We start from the raw sequence: 22,239 nt of genomic DNA on the forward strand, positions 1-22,239 counted from the left end.
AAATGATTTTGTCACTGAAGAGAACTAAAAACATAAGAAATAGAATGATAAATATCAACTTGAATTCCTAAAGAGGAGGCTTGGATTGTATTTTGGTAAAACAAAGGTTTTTTTTTTTAAGCCTTAATGCTCAATTATAAGGGATGGCTTGTTTTCACTTTGATGTAGGAACAACTGAAAATGAAGGATCAGTCACTGAGAAAACTACAACAAGAAATGGACAGTTTGACATTTCGAAATCTGCAGCTTGCCAAGAGGGTAGAACTACTTCAAGATGAACTGGCTCTTAGTGAACTCCGAGGCAAGAAAAATAAGGTATGGCAAATAAAAGCAAGTTTATGTTACCTTGTCCTAGGATGCAGACTTCTAGAAGCTACCCTGGTTTTAACAGAAGACCCCACCTCCAGATTCTCTAAATTCTATTATTACACCTGGATGTGGGATCAAGAAAGCAGACATATATTATTACATACTAAATATTAGAGGCACTTTCACTTGAAAGTGAGTTTTAAAGACTTTATTAGGAACCATCATGCACATAGTATATTTAGTGGCTGATAAATTTATTAATTTATATATTGTTGGTCAAAATCCAAGTTGCTATAAACCTAAACTACAGCAAATAAAACAAGTTGTCAATGTGTAACTGCTCATGTGAAGCTAGTAGGTGAAATATTTGTAACTTAAGTTTGTAAGTTTGCTGCAGGTATTGTACTTATGAGACCTATTGTCCTGAGAAATAAAAAAAAAAATTCCCTATGGTTTTACATACTGAGCAGAATTCTTACTGCTCTTAAGATGGATTTGAACATGATGTGATTAAGAAGTTGAGCGTTTTTGTGTTTTGTAATTTGTAATTTTTTGTTATCTGGACATTCTGTGATTAAGAAGTTGAACTTTTTTGTGGGGGAGGGCAGGAGCTAGTGATTAGTCTTTAAGTCCCATGTGTATATACACAGATTCCCACAAATGTGTAGATTAAAACAGTAATAATAGAGTGATAGGGACAAGAAAGCCCTTGGGATAGAGGGGAGAGCACAGGATTTGAAGTTTAGAAATGAATTCTTTGTCTGCCATTTATAGTTCTATGACTTTATGCAAATGTTTTAGTCTTTCAACCTCAGTTTCTCTGTCATTATAATGGAGATGATTTTCTCAGGTTTGCTGTGAAGATTAAATTGGATTATGTTTTTACAGTGCCTGTAACTGCACTTGCATATGATGGGCAGTTGACTTTATGGGTTAATTTACCCTACATGAAAGAATTCTCTAGATTGGTAGCTTTTCAATAAAATGGAAAGAGAGAGGACTAAACAGATATGTATTAGAGTTCCTTGGAAAATTGTCAAAATACACTTGACTTGGAAATTCTGAAAGACTTGGGGCAGGAATATCCATCTATGCTTCAAACATCTTCTGTAGATTCATTTGATCCTCTCCCTGGGCTATTTTCACAGAGGTTTCGGTGTAACACTTTTAAATTAACATTAATTAGTGCTTTCCAAATTTGGAAGCACTAGGGATATGTCAGGATATGCCATTTAGCCATTATTCTTATGCATCTCCTTCTCTAAACTTGATGGATATTTAGTTGTTTGTTTGTTTTTTTAATCAAATAGCCTATTTCCACAGAGCTTTCTAATCATTCGTTCTTTTTGGATCAGTGGGGTGACTTCATTTTAAGTGAGAAGTGAGGGCACAAGTAAAGCAGAGAAGGGTGGTGACTGATGTCTAAAGAGTTTCATTGTTAGACTGTCCCTTGAATAATCTCAGCTCTTGTATTCCATGACAACAAATGTTCATTGTTGCTACTTTTTAAAAGTGCTATTCTTTTCTGTAAAAAAGTTAATTTTGGTTAGAAAGCAAAAGGAAGGTATTTTTCATAATCTTCAAGCTTTTTTCTTGTTTATAACAGCTTTGTATGATTTCTTAAAATAGAAATTTATGTGAATATTGTATAAACTTATATTTGTGAATGCTATTAAAAATTTATTTCAGTGTCTTAAAGGAATTTAATAGCACAGATTCATGGAGTTGATAAGACCATCATTTTTCAAACAAAAAGATCAAATTAAAATTTTATTTATTAACATATTTATGTAACTACCTTTTTGGGTCTGCTCTGTCTTCCAACGAATCTACTCCTGAATTCATCTGCAAAGTATAGTGATTTTTATCTGTTCTTTTCTCTCTCTTTTGTAAACTTTCTTGCCCATGGCAATATTTGCAGTTCCAACTTTGTCACGTAGGAAAAGTTAAATGATGGACTGTGTACCTTTTGCAGGATTGTTTGAGAATGATGAACACGTAGAAGAGACAAGCTACTAAGATGATAGAGAATCTGTGTCATTAGGATGTTTCTCTAAAGGATAAAAGTTATGTGGACATAACTTATTCTTTCCATCAGAAAAGTGGAGAGTCTTCTTCTCAGCTGAGTCAAGAGCAGAAGAGTGTCTTTGATGAAGATCTGCAAAAGAAGATTGAAGAGAATGAGCGATTGCATATACAAGTGAGAAAATCTGTCTTTTTTTTGTGATTAAAAAAATGGGCATCATCTGGAATGTGGAAAGCCTATGCACATTTATTGAAATAAAGATTATGAGATAGAGTGTTTTGTGTACATGTGGGGGTTTTAGATCTCATGTGATTGTTAGGTATGTCTGTCACTGTCATTTATTTCTTAAATATCGTATCTTAACATGTGGTAAAGTAGTTGTTACCCTTCTCTGAAGTTTGTCTTTCTTCAGAGGATAGCACAAAACTTTATAACTGAACAATACAGAGATTTGCTGATACTACTCATTTTATATAGAAAATAATTGAATGGATTATTTAGATGGGTCTTTATTAATAAGTAGTGTTTACATTTTAATTTATTGCTGTTTAGTTGGTTTGTAATCTGTTCCATCATTAGTCTTTAAGGTCTGTTTGGGTCCAGATCATACTGGTTTTGTTTGTCCAGCCCCAGGATAAAGGCTCCCTCATGACAGGTCCTCAAATATTAATGGAATTTTGAATAATCGGTGTCTGCCCCTAAATTACTCTGCGTATTGTAAGAGTCATAGTGTATTGTATCTAGCTCTGTCTCCTGATTGTTTTTGAAATGGTGAGTGAAGTCAAATGGTAGAAAAGAAATATGCACTAGTTCTCAGACTTTGAAAACATTTAAACAAATGAACTTTTGACCCCACTGCATTTATGTTATCAAAATTCCTAATTAGCATTAGATGTCAAGGAAAAGAGCTATACCTGTTTTCAGAATAATGTCTGTTTGATTTTTGATTATTTAATTATAGATGCTAGCCTAATGGGAAAGTTATACTCTAGTTATTTAAATTCTGTGTGCCAGAAATTTTTTGAAATAGAAATTCATGAGACTAGGAGGAAGGAAGTATAGGCTTTGGAGTAGATTTCTTGTGTTCAGATCTCATTTCTGCTATATTTTAGCTGGGAGACGTTTGACTGATTATATAGCCCCTTTAAGATTCCATTTCAAGTTTCTCATCTGTAAAGGAAGAATACATTGGTGAAATGGGACAAAGCCAGGGGAACAGGGATGACCTGCTTAGTGAATTCTCACAGCTTGCTTCAGAACCCAAAACCACATATGGTTTATTAACACAGGGAGAAGAAGGAAAAACAGAGAGAGAGAAAATGAGGAAAGAAAACTTAATAACTGGTGCATGGCCAGATGCCATCTGTGCTATCCTAGATGTTGTCCATTGAACAGAGTCAGGGTCCAAGTCGAGGCAAGATGGTGATTGCCAAAGTCCTGCTATTAATGTGACTGCTAAGACAGAAACTAGAGTGCAAGTGGGAGTCAGCCCTGCAACTTCTTTCTGGAAGTCAGGGTAGAGTGGAAATCTCTGCCTTTCCAATCAAGCTAGCCGCAGGTGCTGGTGGGTGCCCGGCATGGTGGCTTGGTGCAGCTTGGAGAGGGACCCTCTCTATGCCTCAGTAGAGATACTTCTGTGAATCAGCTGTCAGTGAGAGTAGGAAACTCCAGAGCAGGGCAGCCATGGTGTGGAGCAACACCTTCTTGGCCTTACAGACTAACTGGAAGATATTCTTTCATCAGTAGCACTATCTCTGCCACACTGAGGATTCATTGAGGTGTAAGGTCTGTGTGGGTTTTGCATAATGAGCATATGGGGGCTTATGGAATGTATTAGTTTGTATGTATGTATTAGTATACTGTGAAAAGAGAAAATAATGTCTTTTCAGTTTTTTGAAGCTGATGAGCAGCACAAGCATGTGGAAGCAGAGCTGAGGAGTCGACTGGCTGCTCTAGAGACAGATGCGGCCCAGCACCAGGCCGTAGTCGATGGCCTGACACGGAAGTACATGGAAACCATTGAGAAACTGCAGAATGACAAGGCTAAACTAGAAGTAAGTCCCACTGTTGATGAGAACACATTAAGCAAATAGTCAAGGCTTTTGGGAACAGTCTGTGTACTTCATAGAACACAAAGTTAGTCTTTCAAGAGAAATTGCATATGCACTGTCTTCTAAATGTGCTCTCATCTGTAGCCTGAGTTGTCTGCTTTTCTTTTTCTTCTAAAATTCAGGTAAAATCTCAGACTCTAGAAAAGGAGGCCAAGGAATGTCGACTTCGAACAGAAGAATGGTATGTGGAAACACGAATTCCAAGGGGCCCTGAAGTAAGAATCAGAAGACCTGAGTTTTGGTTTTAGCAGCTTCTCTGTCTTAATTTTCTCACATTTGAAATGAGACAAGAGTAGATAATCTTCAGTGACCTTTTTCAGTTCTGTCACCGATGGGGCCTACACATTCTTGGTAGAGTAGCTTGTGAAGTAGTCCTCAGGGTGCAGATGTTTTGAGTCATGGCAGATAGCTAATGCCAGAAAGCTATTTGGGGCTCCTGTACTAAGGATTCCATACTCTGTTTCAGGGTACTCTCAAAAGAAGGCCTTCTGATAGTCCTAGGCAGGCAAACTGACTAATAATCACTATGCCGACCTTTTAGTGGAACATTCTGATAAAATAAAGGTTATTAGATTTTGTAGATATAGAAATCTCAAAATACTACTTACCAATGGGTGGTAAAAGCACATCCCAATATTTAATTGATAGATGCCATAATAAAAAAAGGTAAATTAACATTATCTTAGGTTTCAGTAGGCTCAATCAATTGAATTTCTTACTTTAGTTACATTGGTAGGATTATATTCATGGTTTAAATGTGTAACAGTGCTCTCATAATTGAATCAAAAACAGAAACATTAACAAATTTTGAGCACAGTATAAAAAGATCTGATATAATATTTAAGAAAATACTGTTATATTGAATAAACTTTTATGTGTTGTAAGGAGAAAATTAATGATTTTGAAGTGGTTCTATGATTACTTTGAGCTTGGGGAAATAAATTTAAGATTGTGTAAGATATAGGACTGTGATAAATACTTCCAAACTTCCAAGTTATTCAGCTGAAGTCTTTAGGGAAGTTTTAGATTTAAGTAATTTTGTAATTAGATTTTGTAATTTTCTTTTCTTTTTCTTAAATGATTCTTAATTACTTAGAGTATCCAAAATGACAGGCACAGTTCTTAGAAAGCCTCGCCACCTGTTAAGGTAACAGTCAAATAAGGATCCATTCTTTGATTGGTGATAATGTGGTTTCTATTTTTGTCTTTCAGTCAATTACAGTTAAAGAATCTTCATGAAGATTTGTCAGGTAGATTAGAAGAATCCTTATCAGTCATCAATGAAAAAGTACCCTTTAATGATACAAGTAGGTATTATGTACAGTTTTCCATAATTTACAGCATTGAAGCTCTCTGTAGTAGCCAACTAATTAAAATAATTTCTAACATATTTGGCAAAAATCTTGAGTTGATGTGTTTGGGCTCTCATTTTTAGGGATATTTTATATTGTTTCATAAGTATTCCAAAGCCAGCTTTCTTGGAAGAAGCCCAGATCTGTATTTTGAAAATTGCATTTGTTTAGCTTGTTTCAAGGTGAAAACAACAATACTTGGAAATCAGGTATCTACATATTTGCACAACAAATGGTGGAGGGGAGAATGGTGATGGGAGGTGAAACTTCTCAGCCTGCTGTTTCCTGCCCCTTGAAAAATCCTCAGTGATAGGAAACTACTCCGGTCTGGTAATTTACACATCCAAAAGCAACAAAAACAACTTTTAAAAAGAAGTAAAATATTGACTTATATGTATACTAGGTGACAGATTTGTGAACATTAGATAAGATTTAAATCAGAATTTTGAAAACAATGAAAATGTTTAATTATTTGGATTTTGAAACTTACATTCTAAGACATACACACTTCCTGTTTTACAGTCACATGATTTAAGTTTTTTACTTCCCATAAACTTTTTTTAGGAAAGACCTAAAAAGAGGAAAGAAAAGAACGGCATTTTGATCTAACGTAAAATAAGTGTTGTCATTATTATATCAAAAACCTATAACTCCACTGTTTGAAAACCAGGCCTATTTGTAATTTCTACATTTAATGTAAATAGCACTAGCATATTTTCATCCACTAGACTTGAAACCTTAGTATTTTATTTTTATTTTCCCTTTAATCCTTGCTTTAATTTGCTATCAGTTTCTAGTAATTTCTTTCTAAATCTCTTGGATTTATTTTTTCTTATACAATGCTATATAGTTGCCACTCTGCTTTAGATCCTTATGTCACATGAGGGTTACTGTCCTAAATGTTTAGATATTGTTTGCTGTCTACCAAGATGATAGGAAACAGGGGGAATGTAAGAATATATGATAAAAATCTTTACCCTTAAGGAATTTATAGTCCTAGTTGGGGAGAGATAAGGTACAGAAATATTTAAAATTTACACCTACTTGTTCTAAAAAGAACCTCTTTAGAATTTCAGAGGAAAGGACAGATTACTGTTGGTGGTAGTGTTTGGGGAAATATTTTTTAGAAGAAGTGTGCTTTAATGTAGGTCTGGATTCCTAAGTTTTATTGCACAGAAATGAGTGAGAATGAGCCAAAGAGCATGGAGTGTCGTATGTAAAATGAAAAGTGCCATCCTAGCCTGACAAGCAACATTTAGTTAATTATGACAGGAAGCCAGAGTGAGAGGGATGTGGAGAGCAATGATGTGTTAGTTTAGAAAGGGAGGGTGAGCCTGGACCCCAGCGTTCTGGGCAAAGAATTTGGCACTTAATTCCCAAGGTTTTGGAGCTGTTGGGGAAACTTTTGATTTAGGAAATGTCATAATGAGGTGTGTACCCACTTAGTTAATCTGGCAACACAATATAGACTACCCTGGAATGGGAGGAGGGGAGCTGACACTGTTGATGGTTCTGGTGTGCTCTCTGGAGACTGGAGCCTGAGTCTTCAGAGATACAGAGAAGCAGGAGTGAGGGAGGAGGCAGTGTTGTGGAAAGATGTGCAGAAATCAAACAGGCAGATGAGGAACAGTTTTCTGGGAATGATGATGAGGCTAACTCTGTTCTTTAGTTTCTTTTTTTTAGTTTAAATTTTATTTTTATATTCCCCATACAATTACAACCCCCTTATTTTGACCCCAATCCCTCCTTTCCTAACCCCCACCTCCCAGAGAGTGTCTCTGGTTCATAGTTGTTTGTTGATTTTGATATTTTCTTTCTTATAGTTATTCTTTTTCCTGGTCCCTTATTTAAGTTTTCTAGATTCCTGCTATGAGTGAGACCATCCGGTATTTTTCTTTTTCTTTCTGGCTTATTTCGCTGAGCATGATCCCTTCTAGCTCCATCCATGTTGCTGCAAATTGCATGTGTTTATCTTTTTTGAATGCTGAGTAATATTCCATGGTATATATGTACCACATCTTCTTGATCCAGTCATCTATTTTTGGGCATTTGGGTTGTTTCCAAAGCTTAGCTATTGTAAACAGTGCTGCTATAAACATAGGGGTGCAGGTGCTCTTTGGAATTGATGTTTCTGTGTCCTTTGGGTAAATACCTAGGAGTGGAATTGCTGGATCATATGGAAGCTCTATGTTTAGTAGGTCCAGAAATCTCCACACAGCTCTCCATAGTGGTTGGACCAGTTTGCACTCCCACCAACAGTGCAGGAGAGTTCCTTTTTCTCCACACCCTCGCCAACATTTGTTGTTGCTAGTTTTTTTAATATGTGCCATTCTCACTGGTGTGAGATGGTATCTCAGTGTAGTTTTGATTTGCATTTCCCTGATTACAAGTGATGTTGAACATTTTTTCATATGCCTGTTGGCCATTGTTCTTTAATTTCTGACTGATAAATTGGTGTATGACTACTTACCCAAAGCTGTATACATTTATAAATAAAAGATTAAGCTTTGGGTGAGAAATTGATGTTGACTCATGGATGAATGAACCCTCATGTTGGGGTGGTAAGAATGAGGGGTTAGTTACCAGATTTGGGATCTCTAGAATGCTAATTTCTAAGATACAGGAAGGTTTTAACTTATGACTCAAACCAAATACATATAACCGCAACATGAATTTATTGGGGGAAACCCATATTATAATAATATATGCATATGGTATAGTTAGCAAAAAAGGGGGAAGGTAACAAACCTCTTGTCAAAGCCTGGGGAGGCAGGCATATAGGACGTGGGACCTGGTCCAGAGAGAATCTGATAGCTCCTGTCTACAAGGATGGGAATTGCCTCTTCTCTGGGCTAGAGTCCCAGGCAGGTCTCATCAACCCTGGAGAAAGCTTCAAGACTGCCTCAAATTTGGTGGCTATATTTGTACCACTTTTCAGAGGCATATAATCAGGATCATCTGTTAATTTTGATTTAGGAGGGCCCTCTCTGCACAGCTAAGTTTTTATATGACCTTGCCTTTTGCATGTTAGTGTTTTTGTAAACAAATAGTTGCTTTTTAATTGATAACTTGCTTGATCTTATTTGCTCCCACCTTTCCATCATCGATGGTCATTACAGTATCAAAGCATATAACATCCATTAGTCAGGATCATTATAGTATCAATAGATAGGATGGGTACTAAGTGCAAAGAGGCCTGCGCTGCATCCTTAGACATTCTCCATCACCCTGATCAGGAAGAAGAGAGGGACTGAGGTGAAAAGGAGCTGGAGAAATGAGATAGAAGCTGCCAGGGAAGGGAATGGTGCTGGTCAGTTCTTTGCAGTCGTGGAGAGGTCAGAGAGGTCAATGATAGTAAAGGCAACAAGATTTGGTGACTTTGAGAGAATTAGTGACCTTTGAGAGAAGTGCTTCCATGCACAGTGGAGGTGGACACCAGATTGCTAGCACAAGGGTTTAAGGTGAATGAAAACAGGCAAAGACATGCTGTTTTTGGAGCAGTGGGAATGAAGGAAATGGGAAAGGGTGAGCGCTGAGTACCACAGCAGTGCAAAAGAAGAGGTTGTGTGCACACAGGATGGCTGAGGGCAGAGCATTATAAATAAAGCATTAAAGAAGTAAAGGGCAGAGCATATAAGTAAACAGAGTTAACCAAGCTACATCAAATGTTGTTTTGTTTTTGCTAATGAGATGATTGTAGATATATGGAGGGGTGATTGAAGGAGTAGGCTTTTCAGGGCTCAGAGGAACTGTTGCTAGGAACCTGAGGATAGGGTATGTAAAGTTGCAGACTACATGATGGAGGCTGTAAAGGGATCCCCTGTGCTTTGGCTCTGGTCTTGGCATTGTGGGGGGAGGCCAACCCATCTGTGGAGTTGGGGGGGAAGGGGAGGGAATGGTATTCAGGCTTAAAATGGAAAGGATTTAGAGTAGATGCCATGGGACAGCATTGAAAATGGGCTGCTGAATAGCATTGACATCTCACTTAAGGTAGGGCACTCTGATCTGGTTTTGTGTTAGCAAAAGCATTGTTGAAAATGAGGGACAGCCTAGGAAGGAAAGCAAGCAAGGATCAAAGAGGGATGATAGCAGAATAGAGAGAGAGAGATTGATGGACACAAGACCAAACTCGGTATACATAGCTGATTTAATAGAAGAGGGAATGTATGAAAGAGTTGGATGGCATAGGGGTTTTCTGATTAGATTTTGGTACTGGTATCTTTCTATCTGAGGACACGGGCAGAGGAGGGAAGCTGTGAGTGACCAAAGTGGTGAGCAGAGTTGAGTAGAGATGAAAGTCTTTAAAATCCGTAGGTCAGGAAGTGTGATGCCAGATGTTGGGAAGCTAGAAGAGGACTGTGAAAAAGATGGAAATTAACCAGGAAAAGTTAGGATTGAGTCATAGAGATCAGTTGTAGCAATGATAGGTTTTTCAAATATTGTGTTGTCATGAAAACAATGGTATTTTTGGATGACTAGTATGGCAGCTGTGTAAGGGTTATTCTTGAATGGAGAATAACTGAAAATACAAGAACATTGTGATTCTTTCTAAGTAATCTTGACAGGCCCCAGAAAAATTTTTGAAATGATTTCTTAGGTACACAGAGTTTTTCATTTTTGTATACTTTTATCCTAAAGGTAAAAAAAATTAAAAGAATTACTTTATCTGAGAAATAACTGATTCTGTGTAAATTCCATTATTTTTATAATGTGATATAGTGGCTTTGATCATTTAAAATTTTTATGTAAAGTTGATTTTATTGCAGAATATTCATTATTTTGCAGCTATGTCATTTTTTTTGTTAATATAAAATGAAAGACTTAATGTGCATGTTTTTGTTTTGTAGAATATAGTCACTATAATGCTCTGAATGTTCCACTCCACAATAGAAGACATCAGGTAAAGATAAAGTTTTATTTTCAGTTATATACTTGTCAGACTTTTCTGAAACAAGAATTTTGAGAATAATGATTTGAAGTTGACTTTAACTGTATACTAAAGCTCTAACTGTATTTTAAAGCTGAAGATGCGAGATATTGCTGGGCAGGCTCTGGCTTTTATTCAGGATCTTGTGAAGGCCCTTCTGAACTTTCATACCTATACAGAACAGAGGATTCAAATTTTTCCTGTTGATTCTGCCATCGACACGATATCTCCATTGAATCAAAAGGTAAAATTAACTCAAGATACCTTATTTGCCCTGAACCAGTAGGGAGACATGTTATTTATTTTCAGATCATTTCAGTACATCAGCCAAGTACTTTGGAGTTGATGGGAACAAACTATAAATCATAGTCTTGACCCTTAAGCTAAGTAGGACAAACATGAAGATTCTTAAGAAGTTAAATACTCAGGGAGCTGTAAAAGGACCTCAGCGTGAGTGAGTGATATGGCCAGTACACCATGGGTCATCAAGGAGGGAGACTGCTGTGGTAGTATCTGTAAAAGATTCTTTGGCAATTTGAATGGACTTTGAAAAATGGGCAGAATTGGAATGGAGAAGCAGAATAGCAGATCCCCATACTCCCCTCCCCCAAGAGGTAAAAACGAGCAGAATCATTGAGCTAAAAGCATAGGAGAGAGAGTGAAAGGGTGTATGTGTAGGGCGGTGAGGGAGCTCTGAGAAAAATGTGTCAAGTGTTTAAAGGGGAGGAATGAGAGAAAAGTTTGGAAGGAGAAAATATGGCTCCATCCTCTATAAGGCTCCTGTGGACAGGTTAAGGTAGAGACCTTCTCTTTATATGTAGGATTAAGCCTTTTTATAGCTTTTTGACCAGGTTATGACATAATGAAAAGTGCCATTTTGTTATTGGAAAGATTAATTTTGTTGTCATTTTTCTCTCTTCCTTTTTTATACTCACGGTATACTTTCATCATTCAGTTTGTTTAAAAGCAAAAACATCTGTGTGATACAGTTGACCTTTTTCCTTCCTGCATGTTTGTGGAGTGGGAGTGAAACTGCTTGTCCAGTTCAGCTGTGAGGGCATTGTGAGACTTTGTGAGGATTAAACAAGGAATAAGAAGAAGGTTAAAAGTCACTTCTCAGTCCATGTGCGCTTTTGGTACGGGACAAATTTTGTTCCTCTTTTTTTTTCTCCCCAACCAGTTCTAAATAAGGATTTAAGGTAGCTTGTAAAACCAGATTTAACTGAAGAGGATAGTATGTTAGTGAGTATATTAGTTATGCATTGCTGTATAATAAATTACCCAAAAAATTTAAAGTAACAAACATTTATTCTCTCATTCAGTTTCTGAGTTGAGAATTTAACTAATTATAGCTGGGGAGTTTCTGGCTCACAGTCTGTCATATTATTATGCATAGCTTGTGAGATTCAAATATGTATTTTTTCTATATTTTACCTTTGATGCTTTTGCCTATGTGGTTTTTATAATGAGTTTAAATTATTGAAGGAGATTTAGAAACCATTTGTTACAAGATGACCTGAGTGTTTAGACTCGTTCAGAGAATCATAAACTGGATGTTTAGACCCATAAACTTTGAGTTCAACTTATCTTACAGCTCTAAAAGCCAAAGTCCAGAGAGATTTCGTTGCCCAGGACATATATCTGTATTGTTTTAGCCCTGTCAATTGAATCACATTTCTGTAAAATGAGACCTTACAGCTCTATATTGAGTAATCAAAATTTGAGCTGTTATATAAGTACTTAGATAATTGAGATAGCTTATAAATGAAAATTTTCTTTTTGCTTTTCTGAATCTTAATACTAAGTTAGTCCTTTGTATATAAAATATTAATAACAGTTATAAAACTTTTTATATCCTCATTTTGATGGCAGTTATATTTCTGCAATTTGTTAACCCTGAATACTGTATACAATAAAAATGAGAAACTGACTTCAATAGACTTGTTTTTTTAAAAAATGAAATACTTAACACAAAAATGTGTCAAATAGTTTAATTTTTCATATCCCGCTCTCCCCCACCCACCCCAATTGGGACTCTAGTTAAGAAGGAAGTGTTTAAGGAAGACCCTTTGGTGCTGGGTTGTTATGCTGTATCCCTTCCCCAAGTCTGCCCTTGCCTCATCTAGTTCATTGCTTTGCAGTGGACTGGGTGCTTGGGAATAGTATCTGAGATTATTAGAGGGGAGCATTTCTGTGTAAAACCCAGATTTCCCAAAAAAAGTTTGCAAAAGAACTTAGGTTTATAAATCAGCAATTCCATTTACAAATGTGTCGATATTTATTATATTTTCCAGTGATATAATTCAGAATTCTTTCCCTTTTTAGTTCTCACAGCATCTTCATGAAAATGCATCCTACGTCCGCCCTCTTGAGGAGGGAATGCTTCATTTATTTGAAAGTATTACTGAGGATACCATAACTGTCCTGGTAATTTTCTTCTGTGTTTTATTTCTGAAAGAGCTAGCCTCATTGTCAAATAACTTTATTTATTAACCTTGGAATTGTTTTCTTTTCTAGGAGACAACTGTGAAATTGAAAACTTTTTCAGAGCATTTAACTTCTTACATATGTTTTCTCAGGAAGATTCTTCCTTATCAGTTAAAAAGGTACTTATATCTCCAGGCCTGGGAGCTTTGGGAATTGTGGGCATTCATGTGACCTTTGCTGGATTTACTAAAGTAGTAATAGAAAGCCTGTCCTTTCTTCACCACAAGCAATTTGGACTTGTGGCAAGTCAGGAAAATCCTGACTTGAACTGCTTAAATTTGTATTTAAGAAAAAAAATTGTACTTGGTCATCTAGGATCTTTCAGCACTTTTTTGTACAGGGGCTAATGCTATGACCAACTAATGCTGTGTGAACCAGTATTTTCAATGATTATGAATGGCACATTTATTGGAAAAAAATGTCCATTTTGGGCATTATTCTTTTGCTGTAAATATTTACATGGGGTTACAACAATTAACATGTACACTTGGATCTATAATCCTAAGGTATCTTTAGAATGGTATGTTCTTGATTTTATTATTGGTAGTTTATTTAGATGATAAGCTAAAACTTTTATCTACTCCAACCCTTACAGGATATGTCATTTAGTAATCTTTATTCTATCTTAAATATTTCTGGAAAGGCAAGAGAAAATAATTTATGTAACTGGAAATTATAATATTGCTTGTATATTTTGATACTTTTGGTCCAAAACTACCAAGAATCTTAATTCATCTAAATCTTTTCACCCTAAGAGTTAGCTTTAAAAAAAAAAAAAAAAAAGAAGGGCCTCCCTGGTGGCGCAGCAGTTGAGCCCTGGGCTGTGAAGCTGCCCGCAGCCTCTGCAGCCTCTGCAGCGCAGGTTCGATCCCTGGCCGCCGGCAAGGGTCCCACATGGCTAAATAGACCTCTCCTGCCGCGCCTGCTGCTCCCCTCAGCAGTGTGTTTCGTCATTCTGCCTGTTCTGTTCCCCGCTCTGGATCTGGTGAATTCTCTCACCCTCCCGCGCTTCTGACTGTACCCAGTGCTTGTATAAATAAATAAATAAATCTTAAAAAAAATTTTTTTTTTAAAAAAAACAACTTGCTCTAAAAAAAAAAAAAGAAAAATTCAATTGGAACATAAGAGAAATAAGAACAAATATAGTACATTACAAAGTAAGTTTTAGAAAATACATACATGAATAACTTATAGATACTAAAAATATACAATAATTATGGTTTATAAGTCCTTGCAAAACGAGTTCTAGGCTTTAGCTTATCAAAAATATAAAACTTCATTATTTAAAAAGATACGTGTTTTAAGAGTCATCTTGTTTTCTAATTCAACCTAAGAAGGTATTTGAGTAACAGAATTCTATGATTTGTGCATTTGACACAAGCATGTGTATGTACTATGATATAAAAAATGGAAACGTATAAATGACATCAGATTTCTTTTTATGCAAAGTTCAGAGTCTTTCTTTGGATATAGTTGCTTGAGATTTATGTAGTTTCTTAGAGATAGTTGAAAATTGTTCAGGATACTCACTTTTAAAAAATCTGCCCATTCCTAGTTTAGAAGAAGAATGTGAATCTTCTCTTTGCACGTCTGCATTAAGAGCCAGGAATTTAGAGCTGTCTCAGGACATGAAAAAGATGACAGCTGTGTTTGAGAAGCTTCAGACTTACGTCAGTCTTCTTGCTTTGCCAAGTAAGTGTGTTTGTTTCTTGTTTAACTTGAAGAACTAAGAGTACTAGAATATGGAAGAGGCAGCTGGTCTAGTTTGTGTGAGTGAGAAGCGCCTAGAACCTGGAATCAGAAAAACTTGAATTAAAATCTTCCATCCCTTTATACATTTATGACCTTGGGCAAATCACTTTATTCTCTGTGTCTGCTTTCACACTTACAAAATGGGGGTACATGTGATTGTTAAGTAAAATTTAAGAATGCACTACAGTTATCAGGCATTGAAGACATCTTTTCTTCCTCTTTTTTAAATGTAGAGGACAAGCATACATATATATAGCAGCTTTCCAACAAGTAGCATTGGGGAGGTATCAGTAAAAGTGCTATTTGTTTCCTTTTGGTGTAATTTGAAAAGAGGATTTTTAGGTCATTGAATGGAGCTCAGTTTAAATGATGTCTTTAAGAGTTCTCCCCACTCTTTCTGGTAAATCCTCTCACCCCCCCATACCTCTGGCCTACATTGTCAGTTCTTGTATGCATAATATAAATAAAATAAATCTTTAAAAACAAACAAAAAAGAATGCTGTGACTTTGCTGTACTGTAATTTGTTTTTTTGGTAATAGCTTTAACAATTTATATGGGAGACAATTTCTGTCTTTATACTTTACAATTCAATGGTTTTAGTATATTCATAGATACATGCACCATCACTACATCAATTTTAGAATATTTTCATCACCTCAAGTAGAAAGACTGTACATTTTAGCTGTCACCCTCTTATTTGCTTATATCACCCCTTCTCAGCACTAGGCAACTATTTATAGGTTTGTCTATTGGGAACATTTCATACAAATGTGTGGTGTATAGTTTTTGTGACTGCTTTCTTTTACTTAGTATGTTTTCAAGAGCCCTACCAGTTCAAATAATTGGTATCCTTATAAGGAGATTGAGAGAGATTGAGAGACAGATTGAGACTCAGGGAAGCCACAGGGGAGAAGGCAGAGGCTGGGATTAGAGTTAGGCTGTCACAAGCCAAGGTAAAGTTGGGGCCAACAAAAGCTGGAAGAAGCAAGGAAGGGTTCTCCTCTAGAACCTTTGGAGGGATTGTGGCCATTTCATCAGCTTTTTTCAAACTTTGGCTTCCAGAACTGTGAGAGAATAAATTTCTGTTGTTTAAATCCACTCATTTTCAGTACTTTGTTATGGCAGCCCTAGGAACTAGTAGAAGTACTATCATCTTAACAATGTCAAGTTTTCTGATTCATGAACCTGGTGTGTTTTCTCATCTATATGAATCTTCACTTTCTTTAAACATTATTTTATAGTATTTCTATAGTATAAATTTTGCATCCTGATTTTCTTCTCAGTGGTTAGACCTTGGACATGTGCATAGTCACCCTGGGATGACAATGGTTTTGGGAGGGATTTTTTACTGTCTCTCTAAACACACCCAGGTTCAAGCTTCATTAATTGCTGGCATATTGTTCTCTTGTCTTCAGTAATACCTTGGTGACATAAATTGCTTCACCATCTGATCCAATTAAATCTAGATTCTTATGTAGGTGTATTTATAGACCTAACACATACCTAGTAGGTATAGATTTTGAGATCCATATTTGAGACCTGAGGCTCTTTTTCACTGTTTCTTTTGATTTTCTCTGGTAAACCAATTCACCTACAGTTTAGCTAATATCTCTACTGAATCTGCCAATTTCCTCTTAATTGCTTTCCACACAAGCTCCTTTATTTTTGGAGCACATTTAGGCTTAAACTTCTCTACACTCTTGTGAATTAAATCAATTCCTTTGGCAAGAGATTGAGAACTTTATTTTAAAGGCCTGCTCCCTCGGGCTAAATCTCTGCACCTTGACTCAGATGCAGGGTCTGTGAACTATGCGTACTGCTATCAGAATGAGGCCTTTGCACCATGGTGGGAGTAGGGCAGCAGCCCCAGGCCTCTTCCCTTGCGTTTCCGTGTGCACATGTCAGTGAGGTGGGGAAGGGTGATCAGGGGTCCTGTATTCTCAGCAACACTGTGCCCAAAGTAGAGACCTCATCCCATGAGTTGGGCTGGGTGAAAGAAAGAAACCCTACCTCAGAGTCATAATCAAAATTTAGCCTTAGCAGCAGGCAGCCCTTCAGCTGGGAATGAAGGGAAGGAGAGTAATTTTTTCTTGGATTCACCAGTCTGGAGTGGGATTCCTAGCTTGCTGAGCTGTGGGGGGAGAGAGAGAGAGGGTCTTGCTTCACATACTACAGACTTGCTCATCTGGCGTAGTTGTTACCGATTTACTCTTGCAAATGTTTCTTCATTTGCTGTATAACCCATTTCCAGAGTTTCAAATACTTGTTTTTAAGTAATTTTCACTAGTTTGTTGGTGAGTGGATCTGTGGAACTGTTCATAATTTCATGCTGGAAGTGGAACTCTGTAAACTTTGAATAATAATAATGTTATTAGTAACCCACTAAATAATATGTAGGGAAAGAAAAAATGAAAGACATCTTAAATAGTAACAAGGTGAAAATCCATAAAGACTTTCATTTCAAGTAGAATCATGAAAGACAGTCCTGCTTAGCAGTTTAATTTTGATGCTTAACCATTAAAAATATCTGTGGACATGGGGGATGCAGATCAGTTAGATACGTTGATATTTTATCACCATTGTATCAGAATGTGTTTGTAATGATTATAAGAGTCATTATTTTAAATTTATCGTAAGCAATCTTCATTTTCTTGCCAAAAGTAGAGGGAGGTGGTGGGTTGTTGATTTTTCAGGTGAAATCTTATGGGAAATGTTTAGGCTTGTGATTTTGGTTTCCCAGGTACGGAGCCAGATGGACTTCTTCGGACAAACTACAGTTCTGTCTTAACAAATGTTGGTGCTGCTCTGCATGGATTTCATGATGTCATGAAAGGTGAGACTTGACAAAGAATATAAATAAGCTTAAAACACTTCGTCCCACTTATTCAGATCTGCCTGAGTGAGATTTAAACAAATACTGCCAAGGCTAATAGACCCCAGATAAAGGCTTAGTAGCATTTGGCTTCCATTGAAGTGCACAGCTCACTGCCTTCTGCTTTTCCCATCTGCTTCATTTCTGAAAGTAAACAAAGTGCCGAAGAGAAACCCTATGCACACTACTTTTAGCCAAAAATATATATCACAGTGACTTAAGGCAGGTGTGTGAATTTTATCAAACCAGACATGCTATTCAAAGGCATTTAGCAAAATTCTTTGCTCTTGTTAGAGTCTAAGCAAGAAAGAATTGAGGAAACTAAAGTTTAAAGTCCTCAGAAAGAATGCACTAATTTCCCATACATTTTTATCTTTACAGTGTCCATTTTAACTCCTTAAGCAATGAAAGTCTGTTTTTAAGCTTTGGTCAGTGCTTGTGTGCTTCTAAGAATATGATCTGTTGAAGGGCATTTCATATGCTTCGTAGCATGTGATTCTGGGTCCTGTCTTTTTAATCTGTGGCCCTGATGGCTTTAGGTTTTCTCCTTTTCCTTTTGGAATATGCTGGAGTAAATGAAGGGACAGAGAGTGGAATTTTGGTGGTATTTTGGTGGTATTTTCTATTCCTGTGCTAATACTATGGTTTGTTCTTGCTAGTGGTTTCTCCAGTATTCTTGTCTAGGAGGGACTAAGGCACTGGAGGGTAGCTATGAAATGAGAGGGGGCTTAAAGCTCCATTTGCATAAAAATCTTAATTTTACTCATATTTCTATTTTATACAAGGTTTTCTAAAGATGCCTTTGTTCATGCATAAGATTGAGAAGATGCCAAGTGGTCAAATCAAAGGATGTTACTGTTATTATTTGGCATAAGCTGATAGAATAAAAGGCTCCCTAAACCCACTTTGTGGTTCCTTGAAAATGAACATAACGATGAAGAGAGGCTATTGAAAAAGACAAAGTATGGCTGGCAAGCAGATTTTAGGGTCTTGTTGCTAGGTTTACAGTTCAAGTCTGTCTTTTTACCTAGCTTGGAAGACTGTTAAGTATCTCATGAAAAGTCAGAGTGAGCATTAACTTGCGTTGACAGACTAAGTTTTGTTTTTAAGAGAACTCTTTATTTCAAACCTTTTCCTTTCTTGCTTTGCTTGATCTAAGTTGGAAGGATGGCAAGAAGGGAGAAAGAGAAGGGAGGAGAGAAGGGAGAAAGAAAAGAAGGAAGGAAGGCTGTTGTTAGTGTAAAAAGATAAAGAAATTTATAAAAATGTATTCTGCAAGGGATTAAAATGGGAGTGACTTAATTTTTAAACAAGTGACATTCTAAGTAAAATTTGTTTGACATTTATTCTTACGTCTATAGCAGATTCATAGAAAAAAAATAAAAGAAAAATGAATCTCTAGTGTAGGTCACGCAATTTTTTTTAAATTTTGGAGTTAAAATTAACGTCAAGATACATCCTAAATAACTAAATATTTGGACTCAAAAAAGTATAAACAATTGGGAGAATTATTATAGTCAAACTATAGTCGCATTGATCCAAAAGAAGCTGTGCCAGTGTTCTTAGTGTTGTATGTCTTGCATAAGTATTTTAGTCACCTACCAACCTACCAAGATTGCCTGCCAACCATGCTGTATTATAGCATTGTATTTGCCAGTGAAACACTGAATAAAACTCTGTGGTTTGTAGAAAGAAAATGTAAACTAGCAAGTTCAGTATACAAAAATTCTTCAGTGTTCCAGTTAAATTTTCATTTACATGAATATGTTGTGAGTATGTAGAGGATCACTGTTTTTTTGTTTTAAAACATGAACATAATATACCAATTAGTTGGTTCCTTCTCTGTGACAACTGTACCTGGAAATTAAGATGTTAGCAATAGAGAAAACTGGTTGAAGGGTATACAAAAACTCATCTTTTGTAAATGTAAATGTATCTTACAGGAGAAGTTTGGATACATATGTATATAAAATAGATAAATAAAAATTTCCTAGTTTTAAAATTTTAGTAAAAATACTCTTGTTCATGAAACTGTAATTTTGTGTTAAATGTCATAATCATTCATATCAGGTTAAATCTCAAGTGCTATTTCTTTATAGTCTTATTTTCTGTTTAAAAGCAACTGAGTTACTTGATTCTAAGTAAATGAAATTTCTGCATACACACCTGGCATAAAAGTTAATTTCCACATTTTGTGATTTATTTTTAGCTTTGTTGGTAATTTTAATGCTGGAAGTATCCTAAAACATTTAAGGGAGGCCGTATTGCAAACACTTTATTATTTAAAAATATATTTCCCCTTTTTTGTAAATCAATGTTGTCTTAATAATACTCCCCTTTTTTTCCTATTTACAGGACAAACTTGTTTTATTTTTTAGAGACCCAGAAAACCCCACGCTTAGCTGTTTGGCCATCTCACCTACTATACTCGTAATATAATTTCTCGTCACACTTTTATGCCTAAGCCTTTTTTCTATGCCTTTCTTCTATGCCTAAGTTCTTCTAACCACAGGCTTCGTTGTAATATTCTTGGACTAGAGAGAGTAGCACATGAAGCCAGACTGGGGAATCCAACCCTTATATGGCTATGTAGATACTTCTCATTGTTAGAAATGTGTATTGGCAAACTAGCTAAGGTCCATTAAGTATTGTGGGACATTGTGTATATATTGGCTGTTCTGTTCCAGCTTTATGGTTTGCTTATAAAAGTATCAACTCAGTTCTCATTTGTGCTTCGTGTGCTATCACAAGGGTTTTTAACTGTTAAATACTGGTCAGGCTTGTTTACCTACCACTAGAATAAGGGCTAACACTCAAATAACTTGAAGATAAGACGCACAAGTTGGTGGATGTTGTAGAGACACCAGGATGGTGGTAGGAAACCCTTTCTTCTCTGTCTTCTTTCCACATGGATTTATGATCTAATAGCACAATCCTGCTATTTAGGGCCATTTTTTGTTCAAACTTACTTTGTAAATTGGTGAGCGTAGATACAAGAAGTTAACAGAATGGTAATCTATATGCAACCTGTATATGGATAGTAATGAATTTTCATATAATTGCTTTTGTAGATATTTCCAAACATTATAGCCAAAAAGCTACCATAGAGCATGAACTTCCAACAGCAACACAGAAGCTCATAACAACTAATGACTGTATCCTGTCATCAGTAGTGGCATTAACAAATGGAGCAGGGAAGGTAATTTTTTTCAGGTTTATATTGACATTAAATTCAATTCTTTTTTATGCTTTTCTCTATCCTTTTTTAATCTTGAATGGCATAGGAAAATTGATATGTAGAAGGGCTTTGGAATATCAGGATATTTTGTAAAATAGAGTTGTCTTCCTTTCCTTCCTTCCTATCCAATAATTAAAATAATACTGAGTAGCCGCATTTGTCAAATAAGTTAATTACTGTTTTAGTGAAATATTTGATGATTTGAAGGTTCTAGTGGTCATAATATACACTTTTGTGTATGTCAGTTCTGCTCTGTAGAAATTGGGATTGTGCATAAAGAGGAAAAAAGCAATAAACCTTTGTTAATATTTTTTTCCCCTCCTAGCTTTGGTTTGATTTTTGTAACATTTGTCTTAATGCTATCTCAGTAGTTTTGTATCTTAACAAGGACTTTTAAGTTGGCTTCAACATGTGTCTTCATCAAACCCTCGATATTAGATAATAATCATTTGGATCATTAAGTACTCAATAACCATTAAAAACTGCCCAAAGTGCAGTTTCTTTAAAAGTCCCTCTATCTTGGATATTCTGATTTTGGCACTTGTCACGTTCTCAGAATGTGTACTCTTGTTGCTATCATCATCGTCTTTAATGATTAAAACTTCTTTAAGAATTACCCATATGTATAAAACTGAAAGAACTGAATTTGGACTGTCTTAGCCCATTTATTTCAGCAGACTCAACATAATTTCTCAGGATAGTAAGTGTAATCTCTGTTATACTGTTATTTTCCTGATAGGTTGATCATGATATGAACACATTTTTTTTCAGGTGGTTTAAGTTAATCAGAAATGATCATAAGATCATGTTAGGTATTTAGTGTCATCTCTCCCAAACTGAGACTGGTTTGGGGCCATAATACAGGGTAATAATTAAAGCTCTTATCTTTAGCTCACATATCTGTGCCTACAGGATCCTGAGCTAGAAGATCATCTCCATTTTTCTCTTTTAAACACTTCCATCTACAGGCATGCCAAAGGCTTTCTAAGATAATTCTAACTTTGATTCAATTAAGAAAAATTCAGGAAAAAGAGAACGTTGACATTTTATAGGAATTTCTGCATTTGCCACCTTTTATGAGAACTCTTCAGTATTAAATACCTGGATATTTCATGGCTTGTTTTAGATTTGCTTTACCTGAAACCTTAAAGTGTTATCTCAAAA

At 36.0% G+C, this 22,239-nt stretch overlaps 1 protein-coding gene across 3 annotated transcripts in view; it reads left to right on the forward strand.

Moving 5' to 3' along the window:
* Nucleotides 1-22,239, forward strand: part of PPP1R21 (protein phosphatase 1 regulatory subunit 21) — a gene marked incomplete at its 3' end in the record, with an annotated part of 51,255 nt that overhangs the window by 11,688 nt on the left and 17,328 nt on the right. For all 3 annotated transcript variants that reach the window (XM_084234948.1, XM_084234949.1, XM_084234950.1), the window contains exons 3-14: nucleotides 169-315; nucleotides 2,408-2,509; nucleotides 4,225-4,389; nucleotides 4,569-4,627; nucleotides 5,659-5,753; nucleotides 10,646-10,698; nucleotides 10,820-10,969; nucleotides 13,051-13,152; nucleotides 13,243-13,331; nucleotides 14,768-14,904; nucleotides 17,706-17,798; nucleotides 20,909-21,036. In XM_084234948.1, coding sequence (XP_084091074.1) covers nucleotides 169-315; nucleotides 2,408-2,509; nucleotides 4,225-4,389; nucleotides 4,569-4,627; nucleotides 5,659-5,753; nucleotides 10,646-10,698; nucleotides 10,820-10,969; nucleotides 13,051-13,152; nucleotides 13,243-13,331; nucleotides 14,768-14,904; nucleotides 17,706-17,798; nucleotides 20,909-21,036 — 1,320 coding nt within the window. The remainder of the gene's footprint in view (nucleotides 1-168; nucleotides 316-2,407; nucleotides 2,510-4,224; nucleotides 4,390-4,568; nucleotides 4,628-5,658; nucleotides 5,754-10,645; nucleotides 10,699-10,819; nucleotides 10,970-13,050; nucleotides 13,153-13,242; nucleotides 13,332-14,767; nucleotides 14,905-17,705; nucleotides 17,799-20,908; nucleotides 21,037-22,239) is intronic.

Source organism: Talpa europaea (assembly GCF_964194135.1).
Source record: "Talpa europaea genome assembly, chromosome: 6".
NCBI lineage: Eukaryota > Metazoa > Chordata > Mammalia > Eulipotyphla > Talpidae > Talpa > Talpa europaea.